Source organism: Pelodiscus sinensis, chromosome 2 (assembly GCF_052426305.1).
Source record: "Pelodiscus sinensis isolate ZL-2025 chromosome 2, ASM5242630v1, whole genome shotgun sequence".
In the NCBI taxonomy this organism is placed as follows: Eukaryota; Metazoa; Chordata; order Testudines; family Trionychidae; genus Pelodiscus; species Pelodiscus sinensis.
This window is the reverse complement of record NC_143053.1, coordinates 227200980-227216265: the sequence shown is the minus strand read 5'-3', so window position 1 is coordinate 227216265 and position 15286 is coordinate 227200980. Positions and strand designations below refer to the sequence as shown.

The 15286-nt window shown below is 41.3% G+C and overlaps 1 protein-coding gene across 3 annotated transcripts in view; it reads left to right on the top strand.

The window, feature by feature from the left end:
• The window catches only part of ARHGAP21 (Rho GTPase activating protein 21), a 203229-nt gene that overhangs the window by 116175 nt on the left and 71768 nt on the right, over positions 1-15286 (top strand). For all 3 annotated transcript variants that reach the window (XM_075922534.2, XM_014569653.4, XM_014569652.4), the window contains 3 exons: positions 6364-6456; positions 11523-11601; positions 13725-13779. In XM_075922534.2, coding sequence (XP_075778649.2) covers positions 6364-6456; positions 11523-11601; positions 13725-13779 — 227 coding nt within the window. The remainder of the gene's footprint in view (positions 1-6363; positions 6457-11522; positions 11602-13724; positions 13780-15286) is intronic.

Genomic DNA, 15286 nt, shown 5'->3' with positions numbered 1-15286 from the left:
CCTGGAAATGGGGGACTGGTATGCTGCCCTCGACTTGAAAGACGCGTATTTTCTTATTTCTATAAGGCTGCCCACAGGAGGGTTCTCAGGTTTACTGTGGGGCAGGAACACTTCTAGTTTTCAGTCCTCCCTTTCAGACTGTCTATGGCACCAAAGGTATTCATGAAGTGCATGACCGCAGTAGCTGCCTTCCTGAGGAGGCTGCAGAATCCAGGTGTTCCCCTATCTGAAGGATTGACTCATCGGGGCTGCTCCAAGGAGCAGGTGTTACATCACATAGACCTTATCAGAGATCTGTTCAGCAGGATGGGTCTCCTAATAAACTAGGAGAAATCTATCCTAGTACCCACTCAAGTTATAGAATTTGTGGGAGCTCGCTTGGACTCGACCTACAGCCAAAACTGTTTCTAGCTATGATCCTCATCATACAGGGCCTCATAGCCTCTTCAATCACAACAACAAGAAATTGCATGAAGGTGCTCGGTCACGTGGCAGCTTGCACCTATATGGTCAGAGACTCCAGATTGAGGCTCAGACCATTACAGATATGGTTAGCCCGGGTGTTCAACCAGGCACGGGCATGTTGGGACTTGCTCCTCACACTTCCTCAAAATGTCATCCGGTCCCTCGAGTGGTGGACTCGAGAGGATGGTGGTACGTGCGGCAGTGCCTTTTGTGAACCCGAGCTCAGTAGTGCAGCTTGTCACCGATGCATCGAATATGGGATGGGGAGTGCATCTGAGTGAGCAATGGACCCGAGGTATGTGCCCAGGGAGCAGGTATGTGCCCAGGGAGCAGGACCCCAGGGAGCAGGATCTTCACGTAAATGTCAGGGAGCTCAGGGCGGCCAGACTAGCCTGCACGTGGTGGTCTCAGTCCTGACGGACAACACAGCAGCAGTGTTTTATATCAACTGACAGGGTGGAGCTCGCTCCTCTCCCCTGTGTCTAGAAGCCCTACTCCTTTGGGAGTTCTATATAGCCCACTACATTCACGTGGAGGCCATGTACCTACCAGGGAACAAGAATGTCTTGGCGGATACTCTCAGCCGTACTTTCACAACACACGAGTGGTCCCTAAAGATCAAGATACTAGAGGAGATCTTCCAAATGTGGGCTTGTCCCCAATGGGATCTATTTGCCTCTCTCAGGAACAGGAAGTGTCCGCTATTTTCCTTGACATGAGAGGTGGGGGGGGGGCAAGAGCCATAGCCCTCCTCCCTCCCCATAGTGCCAATCGTAATCTCCCAGGAACTGGGGGATGGATGGCTATGCCACCCGAACCTGCCATCACTCCACCTGGCGGTGTGGTATATCCATGGCTGACAGAAGTGGAGCAGGAGTGCTCGGAAGAAGTTGAGAGAGACCTTTTGGGAAGCAGGAAACCCTCTGTTAAGTCAGCTTACTCGGCCAAGTGGAGGCAATTTTCTGAATGACATTACAGAAGGGAGTGCAATCCTTGTGGACACCCATCCCACTGATTTTAGACTATCTCTTGCACTTGTGGCTGTCGGGTTTCTCTGTGTCCTCCCTTAGAGTCCATCAGGCAGCTATAACAGCCTAACTCCGCTACCCCACTGAAGTTTATGAAAAAGACTGTTTTACACTTTTCTGAAAGCCATCAGATTTCTGGTTACTCTAACTATCAGGTACTAAGCTTCAAAGCTTTTGCCCTTTTGCTAGGAGTCCTGTACTCTCTTCGTGCATCTTTCACTCTTGAGGATGACAGCTTTCATAGTTACTTCTTGATTAATGCAATTACAGAAGGGAATCATCAGAGAGAGGGCTTTTCTATGATACCAAAGGCCGTTTCTGTGGAAACTTTAGTAATGACCTGGTATTCTACTAGGAGTACTGCACTGAAGTGTTGTCAGGGTTAATATTGGGGAAGTGGGAGGCTGTATTCTGGATTAATTGAAGGCCCCTCCCCTCTTTTATCAGGTATATGGTCATACCTAGGAATAATGAATGGCAGTAAACCATCTGGCTGGTTACAAAAATGTAGATTGCAATGACTAAGTCACCTGGTAGGACAGAATATGAGCTTCTAGCCAGTCTCTGGGTATGTCTACACTACAAAGTTAGTTCGAACTAACGGACGTTAGTTCGAACTAACATTCATAGGCGCTACACTAGCGCTCCGCTAGTTCGAATTTAAATCGAACTAGTGGAGCGCTTAGTTCGAACTAGGAAAACCTCATTTTACGAGGATTAAGCCTAGTTCGAACTAGCTAGTTCGAATTAAAGGGTGTGTAGCCCCTTAATTCGAACTAGTGGGAGGCTAGCCCTCCCCAGGTTTCCCTGGTGGCCACTCTGGCCAACACCAGGGAAACTCTATGCCCCCCTCCCGGCCCCGGACCCCTTAAAGGGGCACGGGCTGGCTACGGTGCCCGTGCCAGGTGCAAGCCTGCCAGCACCCAGCCAGCAGACCCTGCACCTGGCACAGCACAGAGCTACCCACCCGATGTCCCCCAGCCCACCCCCTCTTCCCGGGACCAGGCTAGCGGCTCCCGGGAGCTTGCCCGGGACCGCAAGAGGCGGGCACCTTCCTGGGCTAGTGCAGACATCGTGGACCTCGTCCACGATCTCCGCACTAGGCACAGGAAAGTGGCCGTCTAGGGCAGGAGAGCTGCCAGCCTGGCCACCCAGGAGCAGGTGTGCATGAAAATCAAGGGGGTCCACTGAGACCCCCGACCCTGAGCCCTGAGCTTACAATGGCCGTCCTGGGTCAGACCAAAGGTCCATCTAGCCCAGTAGCCTGTCTGCCGACAGCGGCCAACCCTAGGGACCCTGGAGGGGATGGACCGAAGACAGTGACCAAGCCATTTGTCTCGTGCCATCCCTCTCCAGCCTTCCACAAACTTTGGGCAGGGACACCACTCCTACCCCCTGGCTAAGACTACTCCATGGACCCAACCTCCATGACTTGATCTCACTTCCCTTTAAACTCTGTTCCAGTTCCAGCCTTCACAGCCTCCTGCAGCAAGGAGTTCCGCAGGTTAACTATTTGCTTTGTGAAGAACAACAACTTTCTATTACTAGTTTGAAGCCTGCTACCCATTCCTTTCCTTTGGTGTCCTCTAGTCCTTCTTTCTGGGAACTCATGAAGAACTTTTCTGAATGCACCCTCTCCACCCAACCCCTGCTTTTAGAGACCTCTATCCTGTCCCCGCTCCATCTCCTCTTTTCTAAGCTGAACAGTCCCAGTCTCTGTAGCCTCTCTTCATCTGGGACCTGTTCCCAACCCCTGATCATGTTAATTGCCCTCCCCTCTTCCAGCCTTTCTCTTCCCCTCTCCCACCTCCTTTTCCCAGTCTCCCCCAGTTTTGTTCAATAAAGACAGAGTCAATGTTGGAAGAAACGTTATCTTTATTTTGTACATCAATAAGAAGGGGGGCTAGGGAAGGGTAAGAGGAAGGAGGTGAGGGAGGAATGGGGTACGTGCCCCCGATGGGGAGGACTGGGCTGGCTCTGCGGGCTTTTGGGGTGGAAGCTCTCCTGCAGCCCCCCAATTGCCCCCTCTCACCAGATGGCAGCCTGCGGCAAGTGCAGCTGGTCTGATGGCCGAGTGTTGTGATGTGCCCAGTGTGGGTACTCCGGGCAATCCAAGCCAGGACTGCTTTGCAAGCGGGGCACCCCTGAGAACTGTCTGTCCGGGGTGGGGGTCGGGACCCTTTAAGCGCAGCCCTCGGCTAGCCTGAGACAGCATCTCCACGCTCTAAGTTCTCCTCTGATGCCCTGCCGGCGCTGCTTCCGGCCATCCTTAAGCCTGGTTCAGGGTTCACTTAATGTGGACATGCTAGTTCGAATTAGCAAAACGCTAATTCGAACTAGTTTTTTAGTCTGGATCCGTTAGTTCGAATTAGCTTAGTTCGAATTAACTAATTCGAACTAAGTTAGTTCGAATTAACTAATTCGAACTAAGTTAGTTCGAATTAACGTTGTAGTGTAGACATACCCTCTGATAGAAGTAAGCATTTTCATAGTTGTAGTTGCGTGAAACTGGTAGCAGGAAGGAGTTCGGCACCCCATGCTGGTTTTATGATTTAGGGACAGACTCCATGAATAGATGGTGAAATATAGTAGGTCTTCAGAATGTTTCCCCCCTTTTTATAATATCACTTCCAACTTGCTTCATTTTCCTGCCCTGGGTTGATACAGGCAGGCATTGGCATAGATGGTAGGTGATTCTGTTGTCAAAAGAGGTGAATAAAATATTAAAATTAAGATCTGTAAATTGCTGGCATTTTACAATGCCATCTCTCTGTTCACACGATAAACATAATTTTGATTTTAAAAAGGATCAGAGAAGAGAATGGATTGGAGAATGGGAATTTTCTGGGAGTGCTGTGAGGAGGGAGGAACATTTACTCACCATGACTCTCTAAGAACATTCTGAAAGGAAGGAATAAAACCGGTGCAGTGCTTTCCCATTTCCTGATTTGAGGGACCCAGGATGTTGGGAGGTGGTGGAGACTACTCTGCTAGATTCTTAATTTTCTTGCTCAAAATTGAGTTTGGCTGCTGAGCAGTAGTTGACCATCTGAGTCAAGAGAAGGTTTAAAAATACGATATTGTTATACTCTAATCAAAGGTGCCCTCATCAAAGGTGGTATTTGATGATCTTTACCAATAAAAGTGCCAGATGTTCCAGATGCATCTTTCCAAAGTGATCATAGGTCTGTATGATGGGGTGTGTCAGCCCGATAGGCCCCCCGAGGGAGGCCTCAAGGTTCTACATCCTGTCCCCAAAAAGGAAGCAGTAGAACTTAGTCTTTCAAGTGGCCTAGGGAGGCTGCACAGGAAGCAGCTAATGAAAGGGAAGCTGCAGAGAGCAGCCAGTCTAGGCCTAGCAGGCCCATGCGAAAGGGAACTGCAGTACAGGAGGGAGTTTCTATTTCAACCCAGTAGAGCTAGTGGGGACGAGGAGGAGAGGGGAGGGCAATAGGAGGGGTGACAGTTGCACAGGCCCCAGCCCTGCTCATGTTTTTCTGACTCCAGTTGCCAAGGGCCGGCAGCCCTTGTGTCTTCACCTCATAGTTATCTGTGAGTGGCTGCCCCACCTATGGGCTGGGGATATGCAGCCCACATCTTTAAGATGCAAGACAGGAACAGTACAGCATCTGCTTTTTTGTTTGTTTTTTGCCTTCTGATGCTGCTTGACGTATAACTTCTGGTTTCACATGGTGTCTTGTAACTCTGGTGTTTCTTGGAGGCTCTACTTAATCCCTTTTCACAGAACCAAATTTCTTCACTGTTCCTGGCTATTTAAGGTTGTATGATGGTTCTATCACATACAATTGTAACTGCTTTTCACTGGGAGTTCAGGGTGCTCAGCTGTTTGCAGAATTGAGCCATTGGACTTGTTTGTTTGTACGCTGTCGGACAAATGCAGAGGCAAGTCTAAGGTGATGTAATGTACTATACTTCATTCTAACTTTTGATATGCTATGCTTAAGACACTCTACTTACAGATGTAACTGACACTACACTCCATCTCCTTATTTTAATTTATACATGCTAACCACTGTTTCCTGCTACACTATTCTGGACCTAATATGGCTATTACACTTCGACTTGAAGGACCAGATGCAAAGCAGTGTGTTAGAATGGAAGATACGGGTTATTCATGTATGTCAGTGTGCAGGGTGAGAAAGCAAGGGTATTATAAATTTCACTGATTTAGACTTCCTTAAACAAACCTGTGAATGTCTCACTCAGTCTATGAAAGTGTAGTAAATGTACAGTTTTGTACACATACCTGCTATGATTAACCTTGATATGCTTTTTGAACCTCCATCAAAACCAAATTTTCAAATAACTTTGCTCAGCTTGTCCTGGGGGAGCTATGAGTTGCTGTTAATAATTTGGGTGGGAAGGGAGTTGGTGCTCTCAGGAGCCTAAAAATGAAGAGATGCCTCATTTTTTTCAAGTTACAGGACTGTAATTGTGATTGTCATTTCAGATAGTGTGGTTTCATAAACCTGCCAGATGGGAATCTGGGAAACAAAAGTAATGGCCCTTATTGAATGCCATGGCCACTTGTATGAGAATGGAATACTGATGAGATGAAAAAGTAAAGCTGAAAAGTGTCTGTTTTCTAATATGTTCATGTGCTACAGTTTTGTAACTACAGCTTTACACAGATAGTTCTAAAGATCTTCCATCTAGCCAAAAGAGAAAATGGTTTTAAATAGAACAGATGTTAGTGCGGTGTTTGCCAAATGAAATAAGAGATCATTTGGATCCTAATATTTTATATGTAGATAAATGTCATGATTAAGTTTTTTCTGAATGGTTTTTACAATTCAGCATCATAATGCAGCTTAATAAAATGCCTTTCAAAACGTATGCTTTTCTTTAGGGAAGCAAAGAAACAGACTGGAACCGATGGATACCATATTTGTTAAACAGGTTAAAGAAGGTGGACCTGCTTTTGAAGCTGGATTATGCACAGGTGCTGTTCATTTATAGTTACTAATTTAATAAAAACAAAACTATGCGTTTTTTGCAGTCTGGTCTTTCATTTGGATTATTATACTTTTTGGAGCATGATATTTTTCAGAATAAAGATGGAATTAAATATTTGCAAGACTGAAAAGGATAAAATCAGTACAGAGAATATTTTATTTTCATACTTATAAAAAGCTTTTAGAAACCAAGATGGGGGAAAGAATCACACACACACACACACACACACACACACAATAAGTTACCTGACTGCTTATCATCTTACTATCTGATTAGCTCATGTTGCAATTTCTCTTCCAAAACTTTAGATTGAAATGTATTGTTTTGGCTGTATCTCAGAAATCACCTTCTAAAGCTCTCAGAATTATTAGCCATTTAGATTGCTCTGCTTCTGACACAATCACTTTATTTATAGTGGGCATCCCATTTTTTGAACCCAACTTTTCTTGAGTTGTTCCATTCATACAACCATAGAACAATAGAATTGGAAGGGACCTTGAGAGGTCATTGAGTCCTGTCCCCTGCCCTCATAGCAGGACCCACTACCACCTTAGACCATCCATGATAGATGTCTGTCTAACCTGCTCTCAGATATCTCTAGAAATGGAGATTCTACAACCTCCCTAGGCAATTTATTCTAGTGTTTAACTACCCTGACAATTAGGAATTTTTTCCTAATGTCCAACCTAAACCTCCCTTGCTGCAGTTTAAGCCCATTGCTTTTTGTCCTATCTTCAGAGGCTAAGGAAAACAATTGTTCTTTCTCCTCCTTGTGGCACCCTTTTAGATACCTGAAAACTGCTATCATGTCCTCTCTGTGTTCTCCTTTCCAAACAAACTAAGCCAAATTCTTTCAGCCTTCCTTCATAGATCATGTTCTCTAGATCTTTAATCATTCTTGTTGCCCTTTCTGGACCTTCTCCAGTTTCTCCACATCTTTCTTGAAATATGGTGCCCAGAACTGGACACAATACTCCAATTATCAGAGGGGTAGCCGTGTTAGTCTGAATCTGCAAAAGCGATGAGGAGTCCTGTGGCACCTTATAGACTAACTGAAGTGTAGGAGCATGCTCCTACACTTCAGTTAGTCTATAAGGTGCCACAGGACTCCTCATCGCTTTTGCAATACTCCAATTGAGACCTAATCAGCACAGAGTAGAGCAGAAGAATGATCGCTCGTGTCTTGCTCACAACACTCCTGTTAATGCATCCCAGAATCATGTTTGCTTTTTTTGCAACAGTGTCACACTGTTGACTCATATTTAGCTTGTGGTCCACTCTGACCTCTAGATCCCGTTCTGCAGAACTCCTTACTAGACAGTCACTTCTCATTCTGTATGTGAGAGACTGATTGTTCCTTCCTAAGTGAAGCACTTTGCATTTGTCCATATTAAACTTCATCCTATTTACCTCAGACCATTTATCCAGATCATTCTGAACCATGACCCTGTCCTCTAAAGCAGTTGCAACCCCTCCAAGCTTTGTATAATCTGCAAACATAATAAGTGTATTCTCTATGCCAATATCTAAATCGTTGATGAAGTTATTGAACAGAACCGGTCCCAAAACAGACCCCTGCGGAACCCCACTTGTTATGCCCTTCCAGCAGGTTTGTGAACTGTTAATAACAACTCTTTGAGAGCGGATATCCAGCCAGTTATGCATCCACCTTCTAGTAGCTCCATCGAAGTTGCATTTGCCTAGTTTATTGAGAAGAATATCATGCAAGACCGTTTGATGTCTTACTAAAGTCTAGGTATACCACGTCTACCCCATCTTCCTTACACACAAGACTCATTATCCTATCAAGGAAAGCTATTGGATTGGTTTGACATGATTTGTTCTTTAAAAATCTATGCTGGCTGTTACCTATCACCTTATTATCTTCCAGGTGTTTGCAGAAGAATTCTTTTTTACCTGCTCCATTACCACCTAATGCAACTTATGGTTTTGTTTTATGGTTACACTAAAGAGTTAAAACATATTAGATTTCAAAATGAACTTAAATAGTTTTCATTATTTTGTCAGTTCATATTTCATTGCTGCAAGACATTTATTTTGTATTATTAAATGCCTCATTCATGGTGTGGATAGAGATACCTTGTTTGTCAGTGAATCAGTAGCCTAGAAAAACCAAATGTGTCTCACTGTATTATAAAGAGATGTTGTGGTCATTTTGTAAATTTGAATAAAATAATATCTGAACTGCAAAATGGTTTAGTTTAACCATTTGCCATAGCTTTATGCACTCTTGTACTCATAAGTCTAATTTGACTGGTGCTGAGCAGGTCTAACTCCCTATGTTTCACATTTAAACTGTTTTACATCAGAGATCACATCTAAGAATCTCAAACATGATATTTGAAACATGGTTAAAAGCAATTATGATATCTATAACTGCAGTGGGCCTGATTCCTCCATGCTTTGGCTCTTATGTACTTATGCAAAGTAGGTATAAGACACTTGTCAGAACAGCATTTTGCATTCATCTCAATCAAGGCAGGAGAGAATTGGTATCAATGTGTTTGGCTTGATTTCACAACATTGCCAAAAGTAGGTTGTCATTGGATAACTGTCAGAACAAGCTTTCACCTGCTGCTGTTTATCTTTTTCCACAATAAACACACCCTCTCCTTCCATCTTTCTATCTGCAACAGAGCAAAGATTCTTCCACCTTAGTCTTCCTTCAGTTACTTCATTTCCGAGGCTGTTTCTGTTCTGAGTGCCACTTAAACTTCCAGACAATTTCTTTTCTGATTCACTGGACACTTGCTCTGGGCTGACCCACATCATTTCTGCTGGTTCCTAGTCTGAGAGCAGATTTGAAGATCAGGGGAAGAGAAATAAAAACACCAGAGGAAGGCAAGTGATCTGAGGCAATCTAAGGATGCTCATAATTACGCAATATTCCTAAGAAAAAACAGGAAGTATCAAATAAGTAGGTAAAGTTTGAAGCTATAATTAAAAAAAAAAATCAGTTCTCATTTTCAGTGTCAGAGGAAAGTATATAATAGTATTTAAAAGAAGCCCTGCAATATGGCTGAACTTTTTAGAATGGGATTTAAAACTTATAAGTAGCTCTTGGCCTAAATAATAATTTTTTATCGGCAAATTATTTTTGTAGTTTGAGAATGATTTAACTTTCCAGACTAAATTGTGGTTTCAGAAAAATCCAGCTTTTCAGTGGAATTAAGTAGGAAATTCACAATGATTTACATACATACATACATACATGGAGTTTCTTTCAACAAGCCAAGATTACTCATTGGTCATGTGGATTACCAGGAGCCAAGAAGTTAGGAAAATAATCAGCTGAAACAAGGGTATAAATGCAGTGTTTACTATGGAGTGAAATTTTGCTGATGTGCTGAAAGCACATGTAGAGTCTCAACCAGTAAAAAGAGGCACAATAGGTCCATTTCTGGGTTTTGGAACCCAGAGAGGTGACATCTTCATGTGGAACTCTGTACAGGTTGGCCCTCTCTAGTCCGGCACCCTCGGAACCTGACCAGTTCCAAACCAGAAAATTTACCAAACCACAGGAGTCAATATTGTCTAGCAGCACTACCAACACTTCTTCTGCTTCCTGGGCTCTTAGAAGACATTTAGGCATAAATTAGAGCTAAATAAAAGCACAGAACACTGAGAGCCCAGAGTGGTGGCTATAAACAAACTATGGGACACTGGGAAACTTCATCACACCTATGATAAGTGGACATCTGGCTAACTAAAATCATGCTGGACCATGGATGTTGCCAGACTAGAGAGGTTCAAAGTGTACTCCGCAAGTTGCCCATCAGCAAAGAGAGGCGATCACTCTTCAGAAGTTATGATTCCAAAGAGTCTCCAGTGAATCTGTAGGTAGTTAATCACTTCTTGGGATATTTGTATAGCCATGATTCAACCTAAGAAAAATTTCTGTTCTCCCTGTCTGTTACTAGAAGCGTAAAGCTTTCTTTTTTCATGTTTTAAAGATTCTTAAGTGTTATCCTTCCTTAAACATTTTTATTTTTTTCTTCTTTTGAGAGAAGTCAAAGAAGTACACAAGATTTCTTCATAATTCCTACCTTGTGTAGGAGAGCATAGCCTATTTTGCCTTTTATCTTAAATTGCATCTATCCATATTGAGTGAGACACGATCATAATCAATCGGACACAACAAAACTACTTGGGAAAGCTCAAAGAAACTACAGTTCAATTTTATATTTGATGTAGGTGGCATAGAATTACTTACTGTATCATGTGAATTGATAGTTTGATCATCAAAAAGGTTAAAGTATCAAAAGAGTGATGCTAACACTTTAAAGAACAGAACAGCTTTGGAAACATCCTCTCTTATTGTAATCACTGCTATCTTGTAGAACAAAAGAAAATTGCAGTGCCTGTTGAAAGGACAGAGGTGCTTATGTAACTCTCTTACCTTCTGGGTGTGATGTATTGTCATATCTAGTGTCACTGAGACCACTTACAGAGAGAATGAGTCTGTTTTACACCTTTAGCTGAGAAACAGCTGGATTTTAGCTCATGGTAGAGGTTCCTGTACAGTACTAAACTCCAGAGATCTGAGGTTCAGTTCCGCCTGTCAGGGATACACTGCTGCTTGAGATGTTTTAAATCTAAAATTACCTATTTTTGAAGTCTCTAAACAAAAGTACACACACTTTAAACTAACACATTTCAATTTAGAGAAGTATGCATCAAAAGTCGTTTTGGAGGCCAAATTCTTAAACTAGTCTCTTATGTTGTTTATGCCTACTTGTGTGTTTTAAGAGCATTTGTATGAGCAAATGAGATGTTTAACGGGTGTGATTAGGGAGCATAGAATTAAGTACCACATCTAAAATTTTCCTGACAAATTTTCAGTTTTTGTATTTTATATACACATAAAGAAATCTTAAATAGCAAAGAATGTGCTTGTAATTTGTTTTTAAAGCAAGCTAAACTTTTCATTGTTAGTGAAGTATATTGAAAAATGAATAGAGAAGTATACAGAGCGCTGGAATAGAAACACATATGACGTATGTTTAACTTTCTGCTTATTTTCCCCCATAGGTGACAGAATTGTAAAAGTTAATGGAGAGAGTGTTATTGGGAAGACATATTCCCAAGTGATTGGTTTAATTCAGAACAGGTAAGATATTTATAAATGTAGTCAATTTTGAGTGCTAGTTCAATACACTGGTGCTTGAGAGGGATGAGTATGTGATTCTACAAAGGTGTGTGCAAGTGTTTGTGTGTGTGTGTATGTATATATGTGTGTGTGTATGTATGTGTGTGTGTGTGTGTGTGTGTGTGTATATATATATATATATATATATATATATATATATATATATATGTGTATATATATAGTACTCCCTCCCATCCCCATACATAGTAATTGCTGGACTGGAAAAGTGCCATGGTCCATCTAATCTAGTAGTTATCTTTAACGGTGGCCTATCCCAGATGCTTTAGAAGAAGAGGAATGGAATAAATAGTACTATGTAGCACTTTAAAGACTAACAAGATGGTTTAATAGGTGATGAGCTTTCGTGGGCCAGACCCACTTCCTCAGATCAAATAGTGGAAGATCTGAGGAAGTGGGTCTGGCCCACGAAAGCTCATCACCTATTAAACCATCTTGTTAGTCTTTAAAGTGCTACATAGTACTATTTATTCCATTCCTCTTCTTCTAAAGCATCTGGGATAGGCCACCGTTAAAGATAACTACTAGATTAGATGGACCATGGCACTTTCCCAGTCCAGCAATTACTATGTAGCACTTTAAAGACTAACAAGATGGTTTAATAGGTGATGAGCTTTCGTGGGCCAGACCCACTTCCTCAGATCAAATAGTGGAAGATCTGAGGAAGTGGGTCTGGCCCACGAAAGCTCATCACCTATTAAACCATCTTGTTAGTCTTTAAAGTGCTACATAGTCCTGTTTTTTGTTTCAGCTACATCAGACTAACATGGCTACATTTCTATTGGAATAAATAGTGTAATACTCTGCCCCTCCATAAAGGTCTTTTTCTAATCCCTAATAGTTGGAGATTGATTTAAACAATGAATATGAGGTTCTATGTCTTGTCAAAATTTTTGTTAGGATTAATTTATAACTCTGGATCTTATTATATACAGTGATTTTTGTGGCTGTGTTGATCCCAGAATATTAGAATGACAAGGTGAGTGAGTCTGGAGAATAGCTCTATGTAAACTCAAAAACTCTCACCAATAGAAGCTGGTACAATAAAAGATACTACCCCACCTTGTGTCTCTAATCCTTTGAATCTTGTTAAATTCTTAGCCTCAGTTACATTGTGAAACTCATTGACACAGAATCTAGCAGTGTAGGAAAAAGGATTTAATTTATCAATATTTAAAGTGCCATATTTTATTTCCATTGACTAGCCCCTTATTTTTATGTTATCAGGTAAGGCTAATAGCATAGTAGGAAGCTGCATGTCAAATTTGGTGATACTGGCTCTTATAGTTTAAGAGTTTTTGACAAACAGACTACGGGTATGTCTAGACTACGTGCCTCTGTCGCCAGAGGCACGTAGATTAGGCTACCAGACATAGGAAAATGAAGCAGCGATTTAATAATCGCCGCTTCATTTAAATTTACATGGCTGCCGCGCTGGGATGAGGTATACCTGGGTGGTCGACAAATACCTCTGATGTCAACACCCGCGCGTCCAGACTATCGTGCTGAGCCGACAAACAGCTGATCAGCTGTTTGTCAGCTCAGCGCGGCAGCCGTGTAAATTTAAATGAAGCGGCGATTATTTAAATCGCCGCTTCATTTTCCTATGTCTGGTAGCCTAATCTACATGCCTCTGGTGACAGAGGCATGTAGTCTAGACGTACCCTAGGACAGATGAACTGACGGATGCATATTTGTAAAATATATAGTCAGATTCCTTTGCTTTGTTTGGTGTAGTATTGAAGCAAGAATATTTAATTATGTTGAATTGGTGTGGTTTAATATATTGTATGTACAAACAAAGCTTCATAAGGTAAATTAATATGAAAGGGGAAAAAAAGAAAAAATGAATTTATTGGTCATGCTATAATAAATTGCCATTATGATTTCATTTCTAGTGTGAAGAGACTTATTTGAAGGTCATGTATTAACTTTTAATGAGTGATGGAAAAAGTTCTGACATGGAGTGACAAGTATACCATATCTTAACTAGTGTCCTCATTCTTATCCTAACAGAACATAAAATCTCTTTTCCAAAATTGTGAATAATATATTTTGTGTTTCAGTGACTGCATATTGGAACTTAGTGTTATGCCTAAGGATGAAGACATTCTTCAACTGGTATGTTGTGTTTCTGAAAAATGAAAATAAGATATATTTTTGAACAATGTATGCTGTTCGTTGAATACCTTAAATTTGTGAACATTTGCTATTAGGAAGTAGTTGGAATCTAAACATTTATTTTTCTGTTACTCCTTAACTCCCACTCTACTTGCTCATTATTCTTGGAAATCTCAGGATCGGAAAGCATCAGTAGCTAGAGAGGAGAAAAATAGCTCAATTTGTAACATTTTTATAGTATATAAATACTGAAGCTATATTAAAGAGATTTTTAGAAAGCATGAGACGGACATTTACAGTCATCTGAGTAGGTTTAATTTACGTTTCTTAACAATATGTAACTTGAGAGAGCAGGTTTTTTTTTAAAGTCCCTTTTTGGACATAGGACTTTTGTAGGTGTCACAGAATATAAGTGAATCTAAGTTTAAATGGTGTTCCGTGTGGTCAGAGAAACAAGCCAAGAAGATGAAAAGGTGGAATGTCTTCAGCAATGAAGACATTAAATTATGATAATATGGACGGGGGGGTTGGCTTTGTGGACCGAGGGGGGGTGCGGAATGAATTTTGCGGATTATGTTGTGTGGTAATAGTGGAAAGATTTTTTTTAAAAGGCCTAAATTAGCGCACAATGCCCAGGTTATGTCCTGAATGACTGGGAGAATGGTGGTGCTGTCCACAGCAATACTGAAGGTTGGAAATGGGGCAGAGGTCCAGCCCGAAGTTGAGCTGTCAATTTAAACTCAACATAGGGGAAAAACTGGACATCTGTGCAGAGATTCAAGACAGGTTAAGAGACTCAAAAGAACAAGAATGGATGAATCATACAACAGGCACATTCCACAGAATTCACTTTATCTGTTTTAGGTAACTTAAATCTTAAATGTTGCCCATAAGTCATGTTCATTTAATTTCATTTTACATTTGCTAGTGCAAGGATGGATAAAGACGTTCTTTCCAAAACATGTGAAGTATACAGTTGCATTAAGATTTCACTTTTAAACCAGAGGATACTTCATAGTATAATATAAAACCTATAGCAAAGGGCTTTAAAATTGAAATAACAGCAAGTATTTATATACTACAACCTGTGCCACTATAATGAATTTTGACTTAATTGTTGCTATTGGAGAGGAGTTTAAATTTTTTTTTAATTCGTGTTTTAATCTTTAGATGTAAGTGTTCAGCTAATAGTTTCTTGAGGCTTAACTTCTAACCAAGAAACATGAACATTAGATTCTATGTCTCTGATTACTGTGTTCTGTAACAATTTATCAGTTAACTTTCTTGTACAGTTATTATCAAAATTATCTCTGATTAGCAAAGACTTGTGTAACATGCTGCTGGGAATACTCTCATCTGTGAACTACTACACAATATTAGCTTTCATATGAGCCCCTATCCCAGGCCGTATTTTCTACAGATATTATTGCAATATTATATGTAGGGTGTGACCCAGGGCGCCTAGCTTCATGACTGGGAACACATTTAATATAGCTTATAATAACAT